This window comes from Hemicordylus capensis, chromosome 2, assembly GCF_027244095.1.
Source record: "Hemicordylus capensis ecotype Gifberg chromosome 2, rHemCap1.1.pri, whole genome shotgun sequence".
In the NCBI taxonomy this organism is placed as follows: domain Eukaryota; kingdom Metazoa; phylum Chordata; class Lepidosauria; order Squamata; family Cordylidae; genus Hemicordylus; species Hemicordylus capensis.
The window spans coordinates 309,919,508-309,939,370 of record NC_069658.1 but is presented as its reverse complement, the minus strand read 5'-3'; the positions used below and the strand labels follow the sequence as shown (position 1 = coordinate 309,939,370).

The 19,863-nt window shown below is 43.7% G+C and overlaps 1 protein-coding gene across 8 annotated transcripts in view; it reads right to left on the bottom strand.

Moving 5' to 3' along the window:
- CARD19 (caspase recruitment domain family member 19) overlaps positions 1-19,863 on the bottom strand; it is a 63,527-nt gene that overhangs the window by 8,432 nt on the left and 35,232 nt on the right. For 6 of the 8 annotated variants that reach the window (XM_053301885.1, XM_053301887.1, XM_053301886.1 and 3 more), the window contains 4 exons: positions 14,836-14,978; positions 10,681-10,834; positions 3,496-3,555; positions 1,760-1,831 (listed from right to left, as the gene is read on the bottom strand). In XM_053301885.1, the coding sequence (XP_053157860.1) occupies positions 1,760-1,831; positions 3,496-3,555; positions 10,681-10,834; positions 14,836-14,978 (429 nt within the window). Of the gene's footprint in view, positions 1-1,759; positions 1,832-3,495; positions 3,556-10,680; positions 10,835-14,835; positions 14,979-15,139; positions 15,238-19,863 lie in introns of those variants that run through there. The other 2 variants (XM_053301892.1, XM_053301893.1) reach the window with 2 other exon arrangements.

The following is a 19,863-nucleotide window of genomic DNA, read 5'->3' as shown; positions in this document are numbered from 1 at the left end:
CCTTAGTAAAATGTCAAAATACTCAGGGGGTCACAGGATATTAAAAATGATACTTATAATTAAATTGATACACAATTTATGAAAATATATAATGATAAAATACACACCATTAAATGGTGTATTAAAAATACACACCACAGCATCTTATTTTTAAAAAGACGGAAAATTTGTACTTATGACAATGACTCAATGACGCTGTTCTCACGAGCAGCCAAGACCGGGGCTAGGGTAGCTACGCCTGGGCTTAGCTGCCCATGGGAACTGCCAGGAGCCAACTGGCTTCCTGAGGTGCCTCAGCGGCAAACCCAGCTAAGAAGCCAGGCTCTTAAACAAGGTTAATGGAGCAAGCGCTCTCTTAACCCTGTTTACCTGACCTGGCACTGAAGCACTGATGGGCACCCGCTCATCACTGGGGAAATCCCCACAATGCACCATGCACTTGTGTGGTGCATTGTGGGATTTTGGGGGGCCAGGATGAAGTGTCTCGACCCCTGCACTTCTGCACTGCCCGTGGTAGCCGCGAACTGTCTGGATGCATCATTCACGCACCCAGGCCCACCATCCAAATCATCTGTAGGGAAGGCGAGCTTCCGCTGCCTTTCCCGCCACCTGCTCTCAAGCCCTCGCACTGAATCATGAGAAAGGGCTCAATAAGTAATATCTCAATTTAACCACACTTTAAACCAAATTACCCTAAACAATTAGGGATGTGCACGGAACCGTGGTGAGGAAGGCTTGAAGGCAGTGGGGGTCTCTCTTTACGAGCGGGAGAGGGTGCACTTTCCCTTCCCGCCGCATTTCCCCCGCCGGCATCCGTGTTTTGCAAAGCCAATCGGGGCAGCAGCGTAGCTCCCTGCCGCCCCATTGCCCTCGTCTTCCAGATATGACCGGAAGTCACTGATGAGCCTGTGCGCCCCGGCACGGCTGTGTGCAGGCGCGTTGGTGACTTCCAGTCATATCCGGAAGACGATGGCAACGGGGCGGCAGGGAACTACGCTGCCGCCCTGATCGGCTTTGCAAAATACAGACGCCAGTGAGGGGAAAGCGGCGGGAGGGTTAAGTGCACCCTGCTCCGCTCTTAAAGAGAGATCCCCACTGCCTTTGAACTAGTTCAGAGGCCCATAAAGGGCCTCTGAACCGGTTCCGTGCACATCCCGATAAACAATAACATAAATGTATTTTATAGCAGAAAACAACTATAAATACCCCATGAAGAATAATCCAATCAGTCATCCATTGGGATACAATTGGTAGAAATTAGGACCAATTGCCCTTAAACACCACATGGGAAACAATACGCATCACATACAAATTTCCCTCAATGTGGCAATCAACCTTTTTGCCCTAAGAAAATATATATATGCATATGCATATCATCAACTAGTGATGGCTTTCAGAGATCTAGTTCATCTGATGCAGCTAAGGTCACCACAGAACTAGTCATTATAAATGTTATGGAATTACGTCTCATTATTAACCCCCAAAGACATCTGAGGGTCCCAACCATTGGTGATATCTGAGGGTCTTATGAGACATCTGGGGTTCTTAACCATTGGTGGCATGCATGTCTGCAATAAGTTTTTAGTCAGTTTCCAACCTCCAGAAGGCTCATTAAGAACTTCTTGTAATAATAATAACAACAACAACTTTATCTGTTAGCTGCCCCATAACAAATTGTTCAGATAAACTGAATAAAATGAAAGTCACTAAGCCCATTTGCTAAGGATATTCCTTCAGAAAGTAACTCAGTTTCTTTTACCTGGGTTACAGCAATACATGAAGAATGCTAATCCTGCAGCAACACCGAAACAAGCAAGGAAGAATGTAGAGCCTAGAGGGGAAAAAGAAAAAGATCACCCCACATTATTAACACAGCAGTGAAGAATTAAAGTTTAGTGTTCAAATTAATGGTTCATCAGCTGTTCCTCTTGTTATTTGCACCACCACACTGATTCAAATGTAATTGGAATAATTATGTTTATTTTGTGCTTAATGCACTATAAGATATAATCACCACTTCTATAACAATTATTTTGCATTATAATAATTATTGTTACAATATTGAATGCATTAATTCCTGTAACTTGTGCATCCTTTAATTCGCTTTTATTAAAACGCAACAGAAAATGGAGCATTTCTTTAGATTTTTCAAATCCAAGTCTATAAAATAAATCTAGCTTGTAATTAGCCACTTGTCTGAACAGCTGTGGTGAATAAAAACAATCTCCAGGCAACCAATCAAGCTATGCCTACCCCAATGCCATGTGGTTATACAGAGCTTCTCTCCAATGACAGTATAAGCAGCTCTCTCATTTCCCCTAGCAGTCTGGCTAAGGCTAGAAGTGAGGTCACATGAGCCTCGTCTACAACCTCCAGAGAGCAGCCCTGTGACAGTCTCGTTATAGACACTGCTCTGCAGAGAATGAACATAGAGCTCCTCCTTTCTTCTGGGCTAAGAGCCTTGTTCATACATTCATTTGGCGACAAATGAACACACAGACATATCTGAAAACTCAGAAACTCCACAAAATAAACCAAACATCTGTAACAGCCCTGAGCCATTTTGGAGGGGCGGTATACAAATCAAATCAAATCAAATCAAATCAATCAATCAAAGTGATCATGGTTGTGGACTTTGAGCTAAGAGATAGTTGCCACATGAAGCCAGACACCAACATATCACAAACATGTATGTATGTGGCTTAACAGACAGAGAGCCCTAGCACCAGACGTCCCCCTAGGGCATGTGACATGGAGGCTAGGGACATGGCCTACAGCACTGCAAACCTCTCCTGTCCTAAGCCCATTGAAATGAGTGGGCCAGCATGTTCTTGCACGGCCTCTGTTCATTCCAGTGGGGCTTGCACAGAAGGGTGGGACACTTGGCTCCCTGCCTCTGCCAGGGCCTCTCTGAGTCTACCTTTATTGCTGCAAACCACCTAGAGCAGGGATTCTCAATGTTGCGTCCCCAGATGTTACTGGACTTCAACTCCCATAGCCCCCAGCCCCAGTGGCCTTGGGTTGGGGATTATGGGAGTTGAAGTCCAATAACATCTGGGGACCCAACGTTGAGAATCCCTGACCTAGAGGCTTCAGTAGTGGGTGGTATATAAATATGTTAAATAAATAAATACCACAATCCTTAAAACATTTCAAAATGTTTACATCCATAGATTTTAATAGCGGAAACTATGTATTTAGAATTTTTTAAAAAAATACTAATGTATTCAATTTCAATACTATTTTTCTCTTCAAACTGATTATCTGATGTTGTAAATTAGCATTTAAAACACCTCCTTGATTACAGGTACATATTGTTCTTTTAAAATCTATGAACAGGTCAGTTGCAAACACAGAAAATTAATGCTCTGTCCACCGCAGACACCTTTATAATAATGCTATGAAACTAAGTTGCAACATTATATCTTGTTTCTTCTTCTTAACCTGACTAGCCAATACCAAATCAGCCAACAATACTGGACACTTTTTATTTACCCCTGTCATTTAGAACACATTTCTCCTTCTCAGGGTTTATCCCTGTGGAATCTGAGGTTTCTAGAAATAAAAGCAACACACCAAGAGTTAGTGTCGTATTCAATCCAATGCATCTTGAAGCAAATCATGCAAAGTGAAAGGAAAAGATTGCACTACCATTTTTCAGAGTAGGATAATATGCAGTGAAATGACCCGTCCTCCCTCCTCCCAATTTTATGCTGTTGTTATGTTCAGATTAAAGGGGAGAAAGCAGGCAGGACCCTTAATGAAATCCACAAGCTCCATCCAGAGGCTGACATCCTGACTAATGAACGGTGAGCACAAGGAGGCTCTGCAGGGGTGTGCCAGGAGCCCCCACACAACTCCCTCATTCTTCTTCCACACACACTGCTGCTCCCGAGAGCTAAGACTTCCAAGTGCTGCTTGCACTCTGGAAGACTGGATGCATATTGCCAGGGTTCAGTGACATGTGCCTGATCCCACAGAACTCAAGCAGCGCTCAGAAGTCTTCTCTCTCTGGCACAACAGTGTGCACAGAGGACTGAAGGAGCTATGCGCGGGCTCCCAGCATGTCCCCTTACACACATGCTTTGTTAGTCAGGATGTCAGCTACTGACTCTTCTCCATTGTAGACAGAGGAAGATGAGGGGCATCAAATGCAGGAGTATACAGAGGAGGTCACAAAAGGTACAAGAGGTTGGTTTTTTTCCCCAGAGGTTGGGTTTTCCCCCCATGTTTTTCAAGACTGTTGATTCTTCCTTGGGGCAACTGATTTAGCACTCTACAAGAATGACCAGAATGTCCAGTTGCCCCTGATAAAAAGTCAAACTTTTAATGCTTTGAGCCAATAAATCAGTTTCTGTGCAACTTTTGATGTGTCTTCTCTACACCCACCCCACCCATTTTAACCAAACCATGTTTTCCATAAGCTTCTAAAAACCGTAGCTAAAGAGGCTGTCACAGAAGGTATGGGGCTGGGGAGGGGTTGCCTTTCCCATCTGTCACCTTTTTAGAGCCTCTTGTACATTGACTAATCTATCATGACTCATCTGCCATGGAACTCCTGTGCACTGCAGACAGTTTTGAGGACAGGGCAATGTTCTACGGTCACATCCAAATCATATAGCATGCTGGGGAGGCCTGTTAGACCTCCCTGTTCCTTTATGTGAATTAAGAAGCAAGAATTAGAAAACAAGCAACAGTTGTTCAGTGCAAGGAACGATCAGTAATGGTGGACAAACTAGCCCTCTTCAGATGCCAGTTCTCCACTGGAGGACCAAAACATATGGAGGGGGTGACAAACAACCCTTGCATTCATTCAGCACTTGTCTGTAGTGGGCAAATGTATTATCCCCATATTCAGCACCTGTCCTCTGCAGACAAACACTGAACATGGTAAAGTCGGAGGAACAAACAGGCAGGGAGTTTATTGGTGCAAAGGAGAGTGTGGTGTGTTGTTGATGCCTTCCTTCATGTGTTGGTCCTCCACAGGGAACTAATGTTTGCAGAGGACAACTCACCATCATTGCTCTTCTTACTGACAAATCCCTGATAAGCTTCTGAGTAATTCCAGCATTTTCCTAAACACTGTTTGAAAACCACTGGTATAATTAGTGCCACTGATACATGAAAGGAAGAAGAAAAAACACAGACCAGTGGGAAAACTGATGGGCTTAAAATGTCATGTTGTATTAATTGTTCTGCAGGAATGGAGTCAAAGGCAACTCGCTTATTTTCTTTGTGGAATTTCACATACAAAGTGGGTAACACGCTGAATTAGAAAAGTGCTTTGACAAGAGGCTTTAAACCACAAACCCATTTTACTTTCCACTGTAAAAAGGCTTTAATGCAGGGCTGCTCAATTTCAGCCCTGCAGATGTTGGCCTACAACTCCCATAATCCCTGGCTATTGGCCACTGTGGCTCGAGATTATGGGAGTTGTAATCCAAAAACAGCTGGAGAGCCTAAATTGAGCAGACCTGCTTTAATAACAAGAGGGGTAAGGGTTCAAATAAGTGTTTCCTCCCAGAATTTCTCATTATTCCTCTTTGATCTTTACAGTCAATTGACAGAGATGTGCTCATGACATTTAACATGCTCAGTTGTACCTGCGATGTGTGTGCATGCAACTCTCAGAGGAACCTCTAGAGCTACACACTTCAGCTTGCCACATGGAATAGAGCACCCCCATTTCTGTAAGAACAAGAAAAAGGGATACCTAGCCTTTGGATACATCTTTCAGCCACTAGAAGCAGCAGCGGATTACTTAGCTTCATAGAGATGTATTCAGATGCCATAACGTGAAAGTTATTTTCCTTCCACTTTCATCAAACTCAAGCACAATGTGCATGTCTCAGATATTTATACTGTGCATGATACATCAAGATGTATGTTAGGATAAATGCCCATTTTTAGAAGAACTTGGAGTAAAACTGTATTCCATACCTTCCAATCATATTGATTTTCCCGGCACCATGTCATAATTTCCTGGTTTGAATAAAGCTCTTACATTTCTCACAGATTTGTTCAAAGGCCAGCTGTTTTCCCCCTTTAACTCCCTCCCTGCTTTTCTTCCATGGGGATCCAGATGGGTGTTTGTGAATTAGACATGTTTTCAAAACACTAGTGGGGGGTGGAGAGTGTTATGACAGTTGGGAAGGGGAGTTCAGAGGTTAAGTGGCTGGCAGCCCTCTCCTTTCTCCAACACAAATGACCAACTAAGAAAGGGCCCTATCACATTCAGCTGCAGTGTAACAGGTAGATTGCCCTGATGCCATGCAAAAGCACAAGTGAAACACACACACACACACACACACACACACACACACACACCAGTTTAGAAGCTCCTTCAAATCAGGGAGTCCCAAATATTCTAGAGTACAAGTCTCTTTGCTTTGTTGCTCAAACAACAAGCATCTGCATACGGAACTGATTAAGTTTCACATCCTCACAAGGGCTAAAGAGCAGAAACTTAGTTTCCAATACTATGCAGTTCTAAAACCCGGAGAAAGTGTGCTGGGAAGTATGCAGTCTTTTGAACGAATACACACACGCACACATGTCTCTTTCAGCAATGCAGAATTCACAGATTGAATGACAGAAGAAGAAATGTCTCACTTAGCCATTGACTGTTGCCTTCCATATGGAAACTGGGCCAATTTATTATTATTATTTATTTATTACACTTCTATACCGCCCTATCCATCCAAAGGCTCTGGGCAGTGATATATATTGATTAGAAGAGTCATGATATAAGATACATTTCTAATACAGCCTTCAGTTTTAAGACAACACCTTTCTCAATCTTTGCCTTGACAAAAAGGAATCTATTAAGTGAAAATAACTAGATGTTTTATTGCTACCAGTGTCAAAGCTGATGATTGATTTGTCCCAGGAAGAATGCTGTCTAATAATAAAATTTAGCAGCCCACTGACTCCTGGCAGCAGCCCTTTGCTGATACACTACCAGAGCACCCCCCATATACATGGTGTTTGACAAAGATTCATAAGCAAACTTGCTAGCATCAATGATGTCAAGAAGAGCTTCTGGTACCAAGTTTCCAGGTTTCTTTGGTGCTCCTGGAAAAGTTGGTTTGGTGTAGTGGCTAGAGTGCTGTGTGTGGACAGGGGTAATCCTGGTTCAAATCTCTGCTCAGGGCCTCATTGTATATACTTTGCCCCCACCCTATCACCATTTCCTGCAGACGACCACGAGGGCACATAATGTGTGCAATGGTCTTTAGTAATGAAACTCACTGGATAGCCTTGGAAAAGCCACTGCCTCTCTTAATTCTTCCTGCCTCACAAGTATTGCTGATATGAGTTCCTTGGATGAAAGGATAAGATATAAATATGATTTAACAAATCAGATCTTAAAACAGGAGCAGAAAGCAAGAGTGGTCACAGAACACTGTCATTCCATAGCCAACTACACACGTTTCTTATGTTCCCTGCCTCCTAAATTGCAGAAAGGACTTCTGTGTTACAAAGGGGAATAAAGTAACAAGGATTCCTGCCACCCCCCCAACCGCTGTCCTTCTGACAGTTCAGAAGAGAACCTGATGCTATGCCCATGATGCTTTTTCAACCAAGGTGATATGCCAGGAACTAGGTCTAAAGGAGAGTGCATACCAAACCAAAGGAACCTTAGATCATGCATGCATTGACACTAATATGCTGCCTAGAGGCAACAGAATTATAAGGAGAGAACAGTCCATCCGTGACTCATCTCCACTACCCGTGGCATATTTGTAAGAACAATTCTACCTTGAAATCAGTGCAGACTTTTCTTTCTATATCTACAAATATTATAATGTGAACTGAGAAACACAACACATTCTGATGTCAGTCCTCTCTTCTGACTAGGGCTCAAGTTTAACACAGGCTGGAAGTTACATCAGCATCAACTTTAACCAAGGCCAGGGCTATCCTTGGGGCAGGGCAAGCAGGGTGACTGCCTGGGCCCTGTCCTTGTTGCTGCCATTAACATTATCTGGAAGGGGCTCCCACACTGGCTGATTTGCCCCAAGCCCCACACCCATCAAGGCCTCTAAGGACACACCTGACCAAGGTTAACCATGAAGTTCTCAGGGGAAGGGCGGGGAAAATGCTTGCAAAAGAGGGAAGTGGCTGGAGAAAAGGTAGATGCAATGCCATGGGCTGTTTCCAAGCTCTGGAGAAGAGATTGGGGCATTAGGTCTGGACTGGACTGTTTTCTCAGCATCCGGGCTTCAGTACTCTGTCATTGAAAGAAAATGACCACCCCCATCCCATCCTCAGCTAGCACATCAATTGTTAAAAGTGTTAGAGCCTTGTGGAAACTGGCTGCATGAGCAAAATGGGCACCAACTGGACAGTAGACATTGTAGCAATGAGCAACGCAGCCCCCCCCCATCCCCATGCAGTTTCTCAATATTTTTATTGTATGTTTGTTTTTCTTAGTCCTTAGAGACTGAGTATGGTCCCAATATAGAATTCAAGTAGATGAGCATCCCTAAAGACCTCTAAAATGGCATACACAAAACAAAGCTACCCCATCTCCTACAGCAATGCCTTGCCACTTCATGAACCCTTTTCTTTAGTTCTTTTGGAACTGTGTGGGCCTCTTTAAACCTGATATCTTGCAACAGTAAGACAACCTAGGAATATAGTAGTGGGGGGTGGGGTGGGTACAAAATAAATTCTTTATTTTGGACTGTGGCCAGCATAAGATAAAACATGAACATAATGGTGTTAAAAACAGTCTATGTCTGTGGAGACGGTAACTGTAAAGTTAAAGCTAAAATCTTATTGTTATCTAACTCAGATCTATGGTGTGTTATAACATTAATTAAAATATTATAAAATCAATGCATAGAGGTTAAAAGTTAAAAAAACTATAAGCATAAAACATCTATGAGAAGCTATTAAAAAGTTAAGATCAGAATTAAAATTTGATTAAAAGAAGATAAAATGAAAGCTGTATAATTGGCTAGGAGAGGTGGCAGTGCAGGTATGAGCTATGTCGGGCCCAATTAATTCTTGTGGGTGGTCAGATCCTGGCAGATTGTGCACACTGCTACACAGAACTTGGCAACACTTGGCAAAAAAACAAAAACCCAAGTACATAATTGTGGACATAGGAAGTTAGCTCACTGGTCCCTCTGCTTCAGTATTGCTTACAGTGGAGATGCAGCTCCTGAAGGCATCAACTCTTAGCACCAGTAACACTAACAGGGGCACTAGGGGTAGAGACAGTGAGTCAAGGAATACCCTCTCTGACCATGTTATCTCTGTCCTGATTCCATTCATTCATTCAGTTTTCCAAAGTCATCAACTAGGTGCAACTGATAAGCCTCAGGTTTCGTTCTCTCACCTGAGAGACAGACTTCTGAGGTTCTGCAGGGAGAACGGGCATAGCCCATTCTCCCCGCAGACGAGCAGCCGCTTGTAGCTGGGCGGCCAGATTGGCTGCCCACACAGCTACTGGCTCCGTCACGGAGCCGGCAGGGGCTACAGGGATTGGGCGCCATGTGACCCCCGGAAGTTCCAGGATGCCCCACATGCTCACATGGGGCATCCTGCTTACAGCCTCCCGGTTGGGGGTCTCCTTGTGTGTTGCTGTGCGCTGCAGCGACACATGAGCAAAAAACCAAGTTTAATGGAGTGGTCGCTCCATTAACTTCATTTAAGGGGAGGGGGATTTAATGAAGCTAGCTGCTGGGAGCCGCGTGGCTCCTGTTGCAGCACACGATCGCCCCAAAGCGATCTGGACTCCCTTAGACCACTTTGGGGCGATAGTGGGAATAGCCTCTTCTGTCTTCTCCTTCCCCTTTTCTTGATATAGCTAGCAGATAGGCACATAGCCTTTCTATCTATCTGATGTATTTCCTAAATAAACAACTTTACTTAGAACTTTAATATGTCTTCCAACAATATTCATTCGCATAGCTCTTTTTACTCATCCACTCCTGCTGCAGGTGGGGCAGATAAATAATCCAACCCCTCCGAACTCTAACATCTATATATAGAAAATAGTATAGAGATCGAATGAATGAATGAATGAATGAATGAATTTAAAAGTTCTTATTGCTAAGTCTGATGCTAAAAATAAGTTTTGTACCAAGAGAGTGCAGAGCAACATGTGAAGCAATGTTACTGAAGTTAGTGCTGAAATGAACACTACATACAAACTGATATATTAACAAAAGATGAACAATTTAAGGTCTGTGCAATGCCAGCTACCTCAATTCCCTGAATTTTGCTAGTTTGTTTCATAGGAAAAAGTAAAACAGTTGGAGTAATTGTGCAGAAAGAGTAACAGTCAAAAATTGGATGAAAGTGATGCGTACATTCTGCACTGTATAAGAAGGGTAGAAATGGGAATTCAGATGACAATATAGTGGGCAGAACTTGCAATGAGAAAGTGTACAATTTAAAGGGACACTTACAGCTTTGAAGCAGACAGCTTTGTCTGTCCACCCTGGACAGGGTGGAGCTACAACTGCATTTTATTACTCCCACATCACCCCAAACCAGCTCTGAAAAATCATGGACATGGAACACAGCAAACAATGAAAGTCAATTATCTGGATACAATGTCATTTGGATGCTCCATAAAAAATGAATGAATAAAGGTGGCAATTCCAGAAAAAAGGGGGGGGGGGCTAGTGACTGGGGGAAAAGGCTGCTCATGCCCCAACTTACTTAGACTTTTCCTGCTTGGCAAGTTGATATACAGTTGTTCAGCATTGATCTGTAAAGCGCGGTAAAACTCTTGACATGGCTTGTCGCCTCTCTTCTGTAAGTGGGCAATCAGGCTTGACAACCGACTATGAAGAGAAGCTTTTGGATTTCGAAACTGCAGGCAAAAAGCAGTGATTAGAGAAGGCAAGGACTGGATTTCTGCACAACAAACACCATGTTAAAGCTACTTCTGTCGCACTTTACAGCACATGAAAGAACACAAAGCTAGCTTTGTATTTTAAGTGTACCTACAGCAAAACACATCATTCAACACATGCTGTTTAAGATACCTTACTGAGATGACAAGTTGTTGTTGCTAGTCGGAGGAGAAATAACAGACTTTCTCCATTATCTCTCAGGGACTGGTACACACACTATAGTAAAAGCAAGCATCAGCATTCATCCTTTAAGTGCCTGTGTTAACAAAAAAAGACCAGACTACAAATTCAACACTTTAAAAACAAATATTTTAGATGCTTTGGACTTGGGAGCAAAATGCCCTAAATGCTTGCAACTAAGTTCTGATGGTTGCTTTTTGTGAAGTATAGCAGCTTCAGCAGGGTGGCAACGTTTTTCAGTTCCAAATGGTCTTTATCAAGCTGCGTTGCCCCTTTGTAGTTCCAAACACGTGGCTGTTAGCATTACAAAACAGTAGCTGCCAAGGCTTCCTTACACACACGTGTGTGTGACTAAAGGCTTTTATGCTGGCATAAAGCATTATTACAATGATCATTTCAGAATTAAAACAGATATGGCTTTCTTGTAGTTTTCTGTCAATATCCCATGCTATGGAAGAGCCACTATGATATCTTAATGGTTTACACAATAGCTATACTAGGCGTCCATCATATGCAGCCCCTGAACTGCCAAGTACTTGCTAAGCTTTCTAGTTTTGCTTCCCTAAGTGAATTACAAGAACAGGAGGTTAATCAATACTAATCGGATAAGGACTTTCCCTAGTTGCTCACAAAACTGCATGTCAATATCATAACCTGCAAAATAGGCCAGTATTGTTATCGCCATATTAAGGATGGGAGGCATACAGCCAGAGGTGCTTAAGCAATGCTTGTAGCATAACAGCCACTGCAGTGTGTCTTCGGGATGTGCATGGAACCACGGCAGGGAGGCTCGAAGGCAGCGGGGTCTCCTTTTAAGAGCGGAGGAGGGTGCACTTACCTCTCCCGCCGCTTTCCACCCACCGATGTCTGTGTTTCTCAATGCCCATCAGGGTGGCAGTGTACCTCCCTGCCACCCCATTGCCCTCATCTTCCGGTTATGACCAGAAGTCACCAAAGCGCCTGGCACCAGCATACAGCTATCCAATGAATAAACGGCTGAACTGAAATTTGAACCAAACACTCCCATAACTCATAAATGTAAATACTGCACTACATCAATTCAAGCACTTGACATGCCAAACAAGAATGGAAGAAGAGCCCTGCTGTGTCAGACCAAGGGTACTTTTAGTCCAACATACGGTTGCTAGCAGTGACCAACCAGATACTTCCAGAAAGCCACAAGCACAGAATTATGCCACATCCCTTCCCTGCCATTTATACTGCAGCATATTCAAGTATATTCAGCAAGCGTACTGCCTCTGAACATAGTGGCCACACAAGCATATTGTATGGCCCTGAAATATACCCATCCCTGGCAGGAGCGTAGCTAGCCCGCCGGCGGCCTGTGTGCGGCCGCCCCGATAGCCCCGCCCCCTGCGCCTGACATCAGACGCAGGGGATAGCCACGCCCCCGCGTCTAACGTCAGACGCAGGGGGCGTGGTCTGGCTCCTGAACGGAGCCTTGAGGCTCCGTTCGGGAGAAGCAGCTTAACTGCCAAAGAGGCCATGTGGCCCCTTCGGCAGTTAGACAAAGGCTGGTGCTGCGTTCGCAGCACAGCCCAGGAGCAGCTCTTCCCTGCAGGGAAGAGCCGCTTCTGGGCTGCGTTGCGAACGCAGCACCAGTCTTAGCTCTTGAAGGGGCTGCACGGCCCCTTCAGGAGCTAGTTAGGCTGGCGCTGCGTTTGCAGCACCAGCCAGGAGCAACTCTTCCCTGCCTTTGCAGGGAAGAGCTGCAGTGCCAGCCTTTGTTTAGCTCTCGAAGGGGCCGTGCGGCCCCCGCTCGAGAGCTAAACTACCGCCCCGGCATCTGACATCAGACACAGGGGGCGTGTCAGGGCCGCGAATGGCGGCTCCTGATTGGGCACGGCTCAGGTTCTTTGAACCCGTTCGCCCAATTATAGCTACGCTCCTGATCCCTGGCACAATTTATTCACCCATGTATTTTGTAAACTTGGCTTCCCTTTATTCCTATTTCAGTACAAGCAGGACATTTCTGTGACTCTACAAGGTCATGCACACAACCAAAAACTGTGATCTACCCATGTCTGGGAGCTGTGTGTGCTCCCAGTTTTGGGTAGTGTGGAAGCAAGGTAAAAGGAAAACCTGGGTTGGAAGTGATTGTGTGGATGCAAGGCAGGAGGAAAAGCTACCCAGGTTCATACAGGTATCTCTGAAACTTGTTTTAAGTCAAGATGTTATCACAACTTGACTTAAAACAAAAGTTTCAGAGATACCTGTATGAAGAACACCCTAAATTGGGGTAGGCAACATGCAGCTCCCTAGATGTTGCTGAACTACAACTGCCATCACCCCCAGCCACAATTTATTACAGTTGGGGATGATGGGAGTTGTAGTTCAGTAACATCTGAAGAGCCACACATTGCTTACCCCTGCCCTAAATTAAAGATCATTTTGATGAATAAAAATTTAAAATCATTTCCAATGCCTTTATCCTCAGTCACTTCAAGAGAATTCTAACTTGAAAGAAAAAAAGAGATGTATCTGAATGTGCAAAAGCACACTTGCCTTTGAGAATGCAAGATACTTCATTAGCGTGAAAAGGTTTATGTATGTGTTTGGGTCTGAACCTAGCGGTGCAGGCAAGATTTTGTTTTAAACTGAATGGCTGGATTACAAAGAAAGGGTGGCCACCAGCTGACCATTCTGAATGAATATTAATGAACACATGGAAGTATTTACGGCAGTTTCAAAACAAGAGTCCAAACAATGTGGGCAGCATTTTGAGGCTTGAGGCAGGGGGAAAGTAACTGGCCCTATCCACCCCCAGCACAGTACCTCCAGTGACTGTTGCTGGTGTCTATCTTATGTTTCTTTTTAGTTTGTGAGCCCTTTGGGGACAGGGTTCCATCCTATTTATTTGTTATTTCTCTGGTAAACCACCCTGAGCCATTTTTGGAAGGGCGGTATAGAAATCGAATAAATGAAAAAAAATGAATGAATGATTTACATAAACACTGATGGTTTCTCCTGACAAAGTCCGATAGCTTAGTTAAGGGTAATAACAATGCTATGGCAGGTTTTTGTAAATTAGGAGCATTTTCTCCAGAGCACAGTCTTGTCTTCCGCATAAAATTTACTACTCTCCTTGTGGCAGAGCTTCATAATTCCTTGCCTTAGTGACACAAAATACTTGCTCAATTACAAGGTAAATATTACAAACACAAAGACACAACTTCTTCTCCAGCTAGAAGTTAATGTGAACTGGAGAAGAATCCAGCCCCTCCATATCACCCACCTGCTTCAAGCAAGCTGCTTGCCTTCAACCCTCCTCCCTCCTTTCTCTCACCTGCCCATGGGCCTCTTGCTGCTATCTCAGTCTTGGTGTCCTCCTTCTGAAAAATGGGATATCTGTTTTCTAGAACATCTCCACCATACTTAGTTGTTTAACTGCAGACTACATATGTTGAAGTTTTCCTATAGTTTGTAATTTGGTTCATTTTCTTGAGTGTCTGCTCTGTATGCACTTATCAAGTCCTGCTTGTAACACACTTCAAGCCTGAATTACTGTATTTTACAAAGAATTACACATATACATCATGCATGGAAAAGATTATGCAATAGCTGATAAGTAGAGATATTTTGTGCTAGGGCTCCATTCTCAGACCCACCAGTAATTACAGGCCTTCACTCCCCAAACCTGTACCAGAATGTTTGAATTAATGAACTGAAATCCCTAATCAAAAACTCAGTGGGCTACAGCTAAAGAAAAGCAATGAAGCTGTATCTGTAAACACTACCATTTTATTTGTTCAGTTACCTTTTCTGCTTCTTTATTGGTAAGAATTTGAGGATAAACTCTGTTCAGCTGAAGCACGATTTTGTCCACCAGCTGCTCACTCAGTCTGCCGCTGCTTGTCAGAAAAGCCATGTCCTGCCGCAAACGATCGCAATAAGACTGGTCTACAAAACAAAAGCAACACCAAGAAAAACAGGCCAGTGTTATCACAAAGCAGAAGCCCTCAGGTTAGCTCTAAATATTTAGGAACATAGGAAGCTGCTTTATACTGAGTCAAACATTGGTTCATATAGCTCAGTGCGGTCTACAGTGATGGGCAACAGACCTCCAAGGTTTCAGGCAGGAGTCTTTCCAGCCCAACCTGGAGGTGCCAGCAGTTGCACCTGGGACCTTGGCCTTCTGCATGCAAGCAGATGCTCTACCCCTGAGCTGCAGCCCCATCCTCTAAGGGGAATACCTTATAGCAGACAGTGCTCACATGTAGTCACCCATCCAAATGCAAACCAAGGCAAACCCTTTTTAACAAAGGGGACAATTCATGCTCAATACTTCAAGACTGGCTTTCCCATCCCATTTCATATTTGGTGCTAAATGTTTCACACCACAGCACAACCTTACATGCCCTGTCAAACATCAGTCAGAGCACTTTAAATGCAGGCACTAATTGTTAGGTGGATGACACTTGTGAAGTAATAATAATAAACAGATAGTGCTTCTACAGCACCATTTCACGTTTAAAGCACTTCACATACAATCCAGTCCTCTTACAATTCACCTGTAAGGTAAGTGGCTTTCATTTCATTCATTTTTATCTTGCCCTTTCTCCAAGGAGCTAAGGGTAGTGTTCATGGTGTTCATTTTTATCCTCACAGCAATCCTGTGAAGTTTGGTGGAGTGACAGTGATTGGACTAAGTACAACCGATGAGCTACACAGCCAAGAGAGATATGAGAGGGGAGATCTCCCAGGTGTCTGAAACTCTTCACAACCACCATTACACCATGACGGATATCATCTCTGACTCCGTTTGGCAGATGGGAGCTCAGGGTGCAAAGCAGTGACTTGCCTAAGGCTTCCTGACGGTTTCAGGTCTGAAGAGCGATTTAAACAAGGGACTACCTCACATCTCACACTCTTAGCCATTCACTACAACACCAGATCTCAGAGGCTGTAAGGTCATCTGTATACATGGCTGGCCCTAGGCGAAATATGATTTTGGCATCCCCACATTCCGTGAAAATAATATCATGTAATTTGATAAAATAAACAAACACACACACACAGAATATCAATTTTAACAGAATTGGGGGAGGGCGTCAAAGTCATACTTGGAAGCTGGCCCGCCTGGGGTGGGGATGAAGCAGATTTTACCTTTAAAAATTCATAAGCTGTCTTACTGCTGCCACCTTGCTGCCCAGTGGAGTCCGCCTCTGCCACACACCCTGCACCTGCCACTCTGCTGGCCAGTGCACACAGCACTTGAGGGGTCAATCCAGTGGAGATTTTTACCAGGCTGGCCCCTCAAATGGCTGCCATGTATGTGCATCAGCCAGCTGAGTGGCAGGGCACACAGCAGGGTGGGATCCTGCACAGAGCAGGGCAACAACACAGAGGACAGGGTTGCAGTGGCAGGACACTGGGAAATTCTATGAATTTTTAGAAGTAATCTTCTTTTGCCTCAGTGTCCACTGGGAGCCACTGCAGCTATTCACTGCTGGGGGCAGGGTGGCGGCACCTGCACTCACATACCCCCAAGATCTGGCACCCTAGGCAACCAGCTAGGTCCACCCAGCACATAGGTCGGCCCTATGCATACGTGCAAGAGCTTGTGCGGCTGCAGTGCAGTTTTCTGTATTGGTTTCAACACAGCAACCCCTCCCACTACACTGCAAATGACCACCTCCCAATTGCTGTTCTCTAATTTTTTCTCATCTGTGTGCAGAATGAGTTTTGTTCTGGGCAACAGTATCACGACAGTGTGTGCGCACGTATATTCAGAATGGCTTGCAACCTTCTTGATTCAATCTGAGCAGGATCTAAAAATAACTCTGTGTGTGTGTGTGTGTGTGTGTGTGTGTGTGTACACACATGTGAGCAAGACTTAGAGGGACACTGCTCCCCATCCTGATTACAACAGTGGTTTATGATACAGCAGAAGAAAGGCTACAATGCCAGAACAGATACAAGAAAGGAAGAAAGGAAGAAAGAAAGAACCTCCAGTAACATATAAGTGTGGCATGCATGCTTCTCTAGATCACAGCATGACATTTAGAAGCTTCACATTAAAGAAATAAAACCATACATTTGATTCCTGTGATTTCTTTTAAACCACTCATTCTTATCCTAAGTTATGCAAGATTATAAAGGAAGATAACTACCATCCAGTATGGTTGGAAGACAACCACCATCCAGAGATGGCAGAGACAAGATCACTGCTTATGTTGCCCACATCTCATGCAAATAATAATACATCTATGCAAAAGAGCCAGGCATTAGATAAATCAGGTGCACAGTTTTTATTTTGAACAATGAAAATAATTGCATTTCTCATTACACGGCCTTACTTGTACTCATATATTTAAAATTTAGATTTTTTGGGTAAAATTTGGATATTTTGTACCAACAAAATTACAGCAGTGCATCTAATGTGCTGGACTAACATTTGCCATTTTAATCATTGGTAAAAACCCATTCAAGTTCCAACAGTAAATCCCAGTGTCCATTGTTAGGGGACTGGGAGCACCAATGAGCCGATGTACGCATGCTCTTTCCTCTCTTCTCCTCTTCTTCCACATGTGAATCATTTTTTACTTTTTCAGAACCAACCAAGGCTAACATTACATCTGCACTGTTTACAGCCATGGTTAGAAGTGGATTTGCAAACTGTGGGCTTGAGCTAATGGTGATTAATGAAAACACTCATGCAGGTATATGGCTAACCATACATAGCTTTGAAAATGAAAAGAGGGGGAGGGATGTTTGAGAGAAGATTTTATAAATTTATCCCAGGACAGCTTACAAGGTTAAAATAGAACAGCAGAATCCATAAAATCATATTAAAATAACCAGCAATCCAATAAATCCATCCAATACCAAGACACAGCAGCAAAAGAACCAGCACCTACTAAAGGCAAAGTCCTAAACAAACAGAAAGTTCTAAACTTGCTTCTTAAAGGCAGCAAGGGAAGTCAGGAAATGAGCATCTACCAGGAGACCATTCTAAAGCCTGGGAGCAATAACCAAGAAGGCTCTGCCCTGTAGGGATGTGCAATTTGATTTATGGGTGAATTGATTAGCACCAAATTGGGGTGATTTGCATGATTCTAATGCAAACTGAATTGCCCTCAAAATGAAGGGGCTGATTCGCGGTAGAATCAAATTAGCCCCAATTCAACATGAATCAATTCACATGATTCAAGTGGTGGTTTTGGTGGGATATCCCCCCTTACTGATTGGTTTTCTGGCACTGGTTTCTGATTGGCTTGAGATCTCCTTGCTTCTTGGTTGGCTTGTCATTCAAATCAAGTGTTCTCATTGTCAACTCTGTCATTGGCTGGGAGGAGGGAGCCCAAAAGGAGGGAATTTCAAAATGTTTTCAAAGGGCATGAGAGGCAGAGAGAGCCCTTAGTATGCCCTTGAGGAGGATACATCAAGAGAGGTGGAAGGAAGGTATCAAGGAAGATTTGATTTTGTGGTTTTCTTTTCTCTGCACTGAGTAAAATATGCTGTGCTATTGTTGCTATATTAGCTAACTGGTTTTGCTGGATCTCAGATGGACAAAGACAGAACTTGGGTGCCTGCCTGCCTTGAGTTGTGGCTTGGTTTGTGTTGTGGCACTGAACTACTAACTTGTGCTTCACTCGCTGCTCTGGTCTGCTCTGTATTCTGCATTGCAAGGTGTACTCACCCAGTCAAAATGTGACTGAAGATGTTGCTGTAGTGGAGCTTATCCTTATGCTTGCTGGCTGCTAAGGGTGTTTCTGTGCTGGGGCAGCTGTTGCAAGTAGTATTGAGTTATAATTGTGTGTGAGAGAGCAATTATTGGCACAATTGTGCCTATAATGTTACTGCAGCATAGGCACTGTGGCTAGCAGGTGATTCTGGTTCAGTTATTCTTTTTTGGCCTTCTTTGGACTGTGTGTTTGGCAAAATTTATTGTGTGGCAAAATCTGTTGTTCTTGTTGGCAGGGACTCTGTGTGCTTCTGTTCTGCAGTGTTTTGCAAGGCAGGATTGAAAAATGAGTGCACTCTGTTTGTTTGGCCCATAAAGAACAATGGGGAACTCAAAACACCTCATTGTTCCCTATGGTTTGGACTTAGGGACATCAAAGTGGGTTGTGTGGTATGATGGATGCTATACTGCCCAACCTACAAAAGAAATTGGCAAGTGAATGAATTATTTTTTAAAAAAACCCTAAACCCCCATAGAATCCTATGGGGTTTGGGGGGGAAGTTCTAATTTTTAAAAAAATAAAAAAAATGCCTACTTTATTTTGTGGGTTGGATGGTAGGTAGCACCCATCATGCCCTACCACCCAACCCACTTTGGTGTCCCTAGGAGCTACCCATGGGGAACAATAGCATGATTTGAGTTCCCCATTGATCTATCTGGGCAAATCAGGAATGTTTCCCGAATTAGAGGTAGAATCGAATCACACACAAAAAATCATGCACAGTTCTACTGTCCTATATGCTAAACAACCAAGCTCTCTCGATATTGGCACATAGAGCAAAGATTCCTTCAATGACCTTGTCAGACAGGCAGAACTATTCAGGAGCAGGCAGTCCTGCAGATATCTAAGCCCCAAACCATTAGGAACTTTAAAGATGATAAGCGGCACCTTGAATTGGATTTGATAAGAAATCTGCAGCCTGTGCAATGTTCTCTCTAATTTTTTCCATCTGTGTGCAGAATGAATTTTGTTCTGAGTGGCAGTATCAAGATAGTATGTGCACACGTGTGTTCAGGCCTTCCTGATTCAACCTAAGTGGGATCTAAAATTAAATGAGCAGACATCAAAAAAATTTGTGCACATACACACACCTTAGA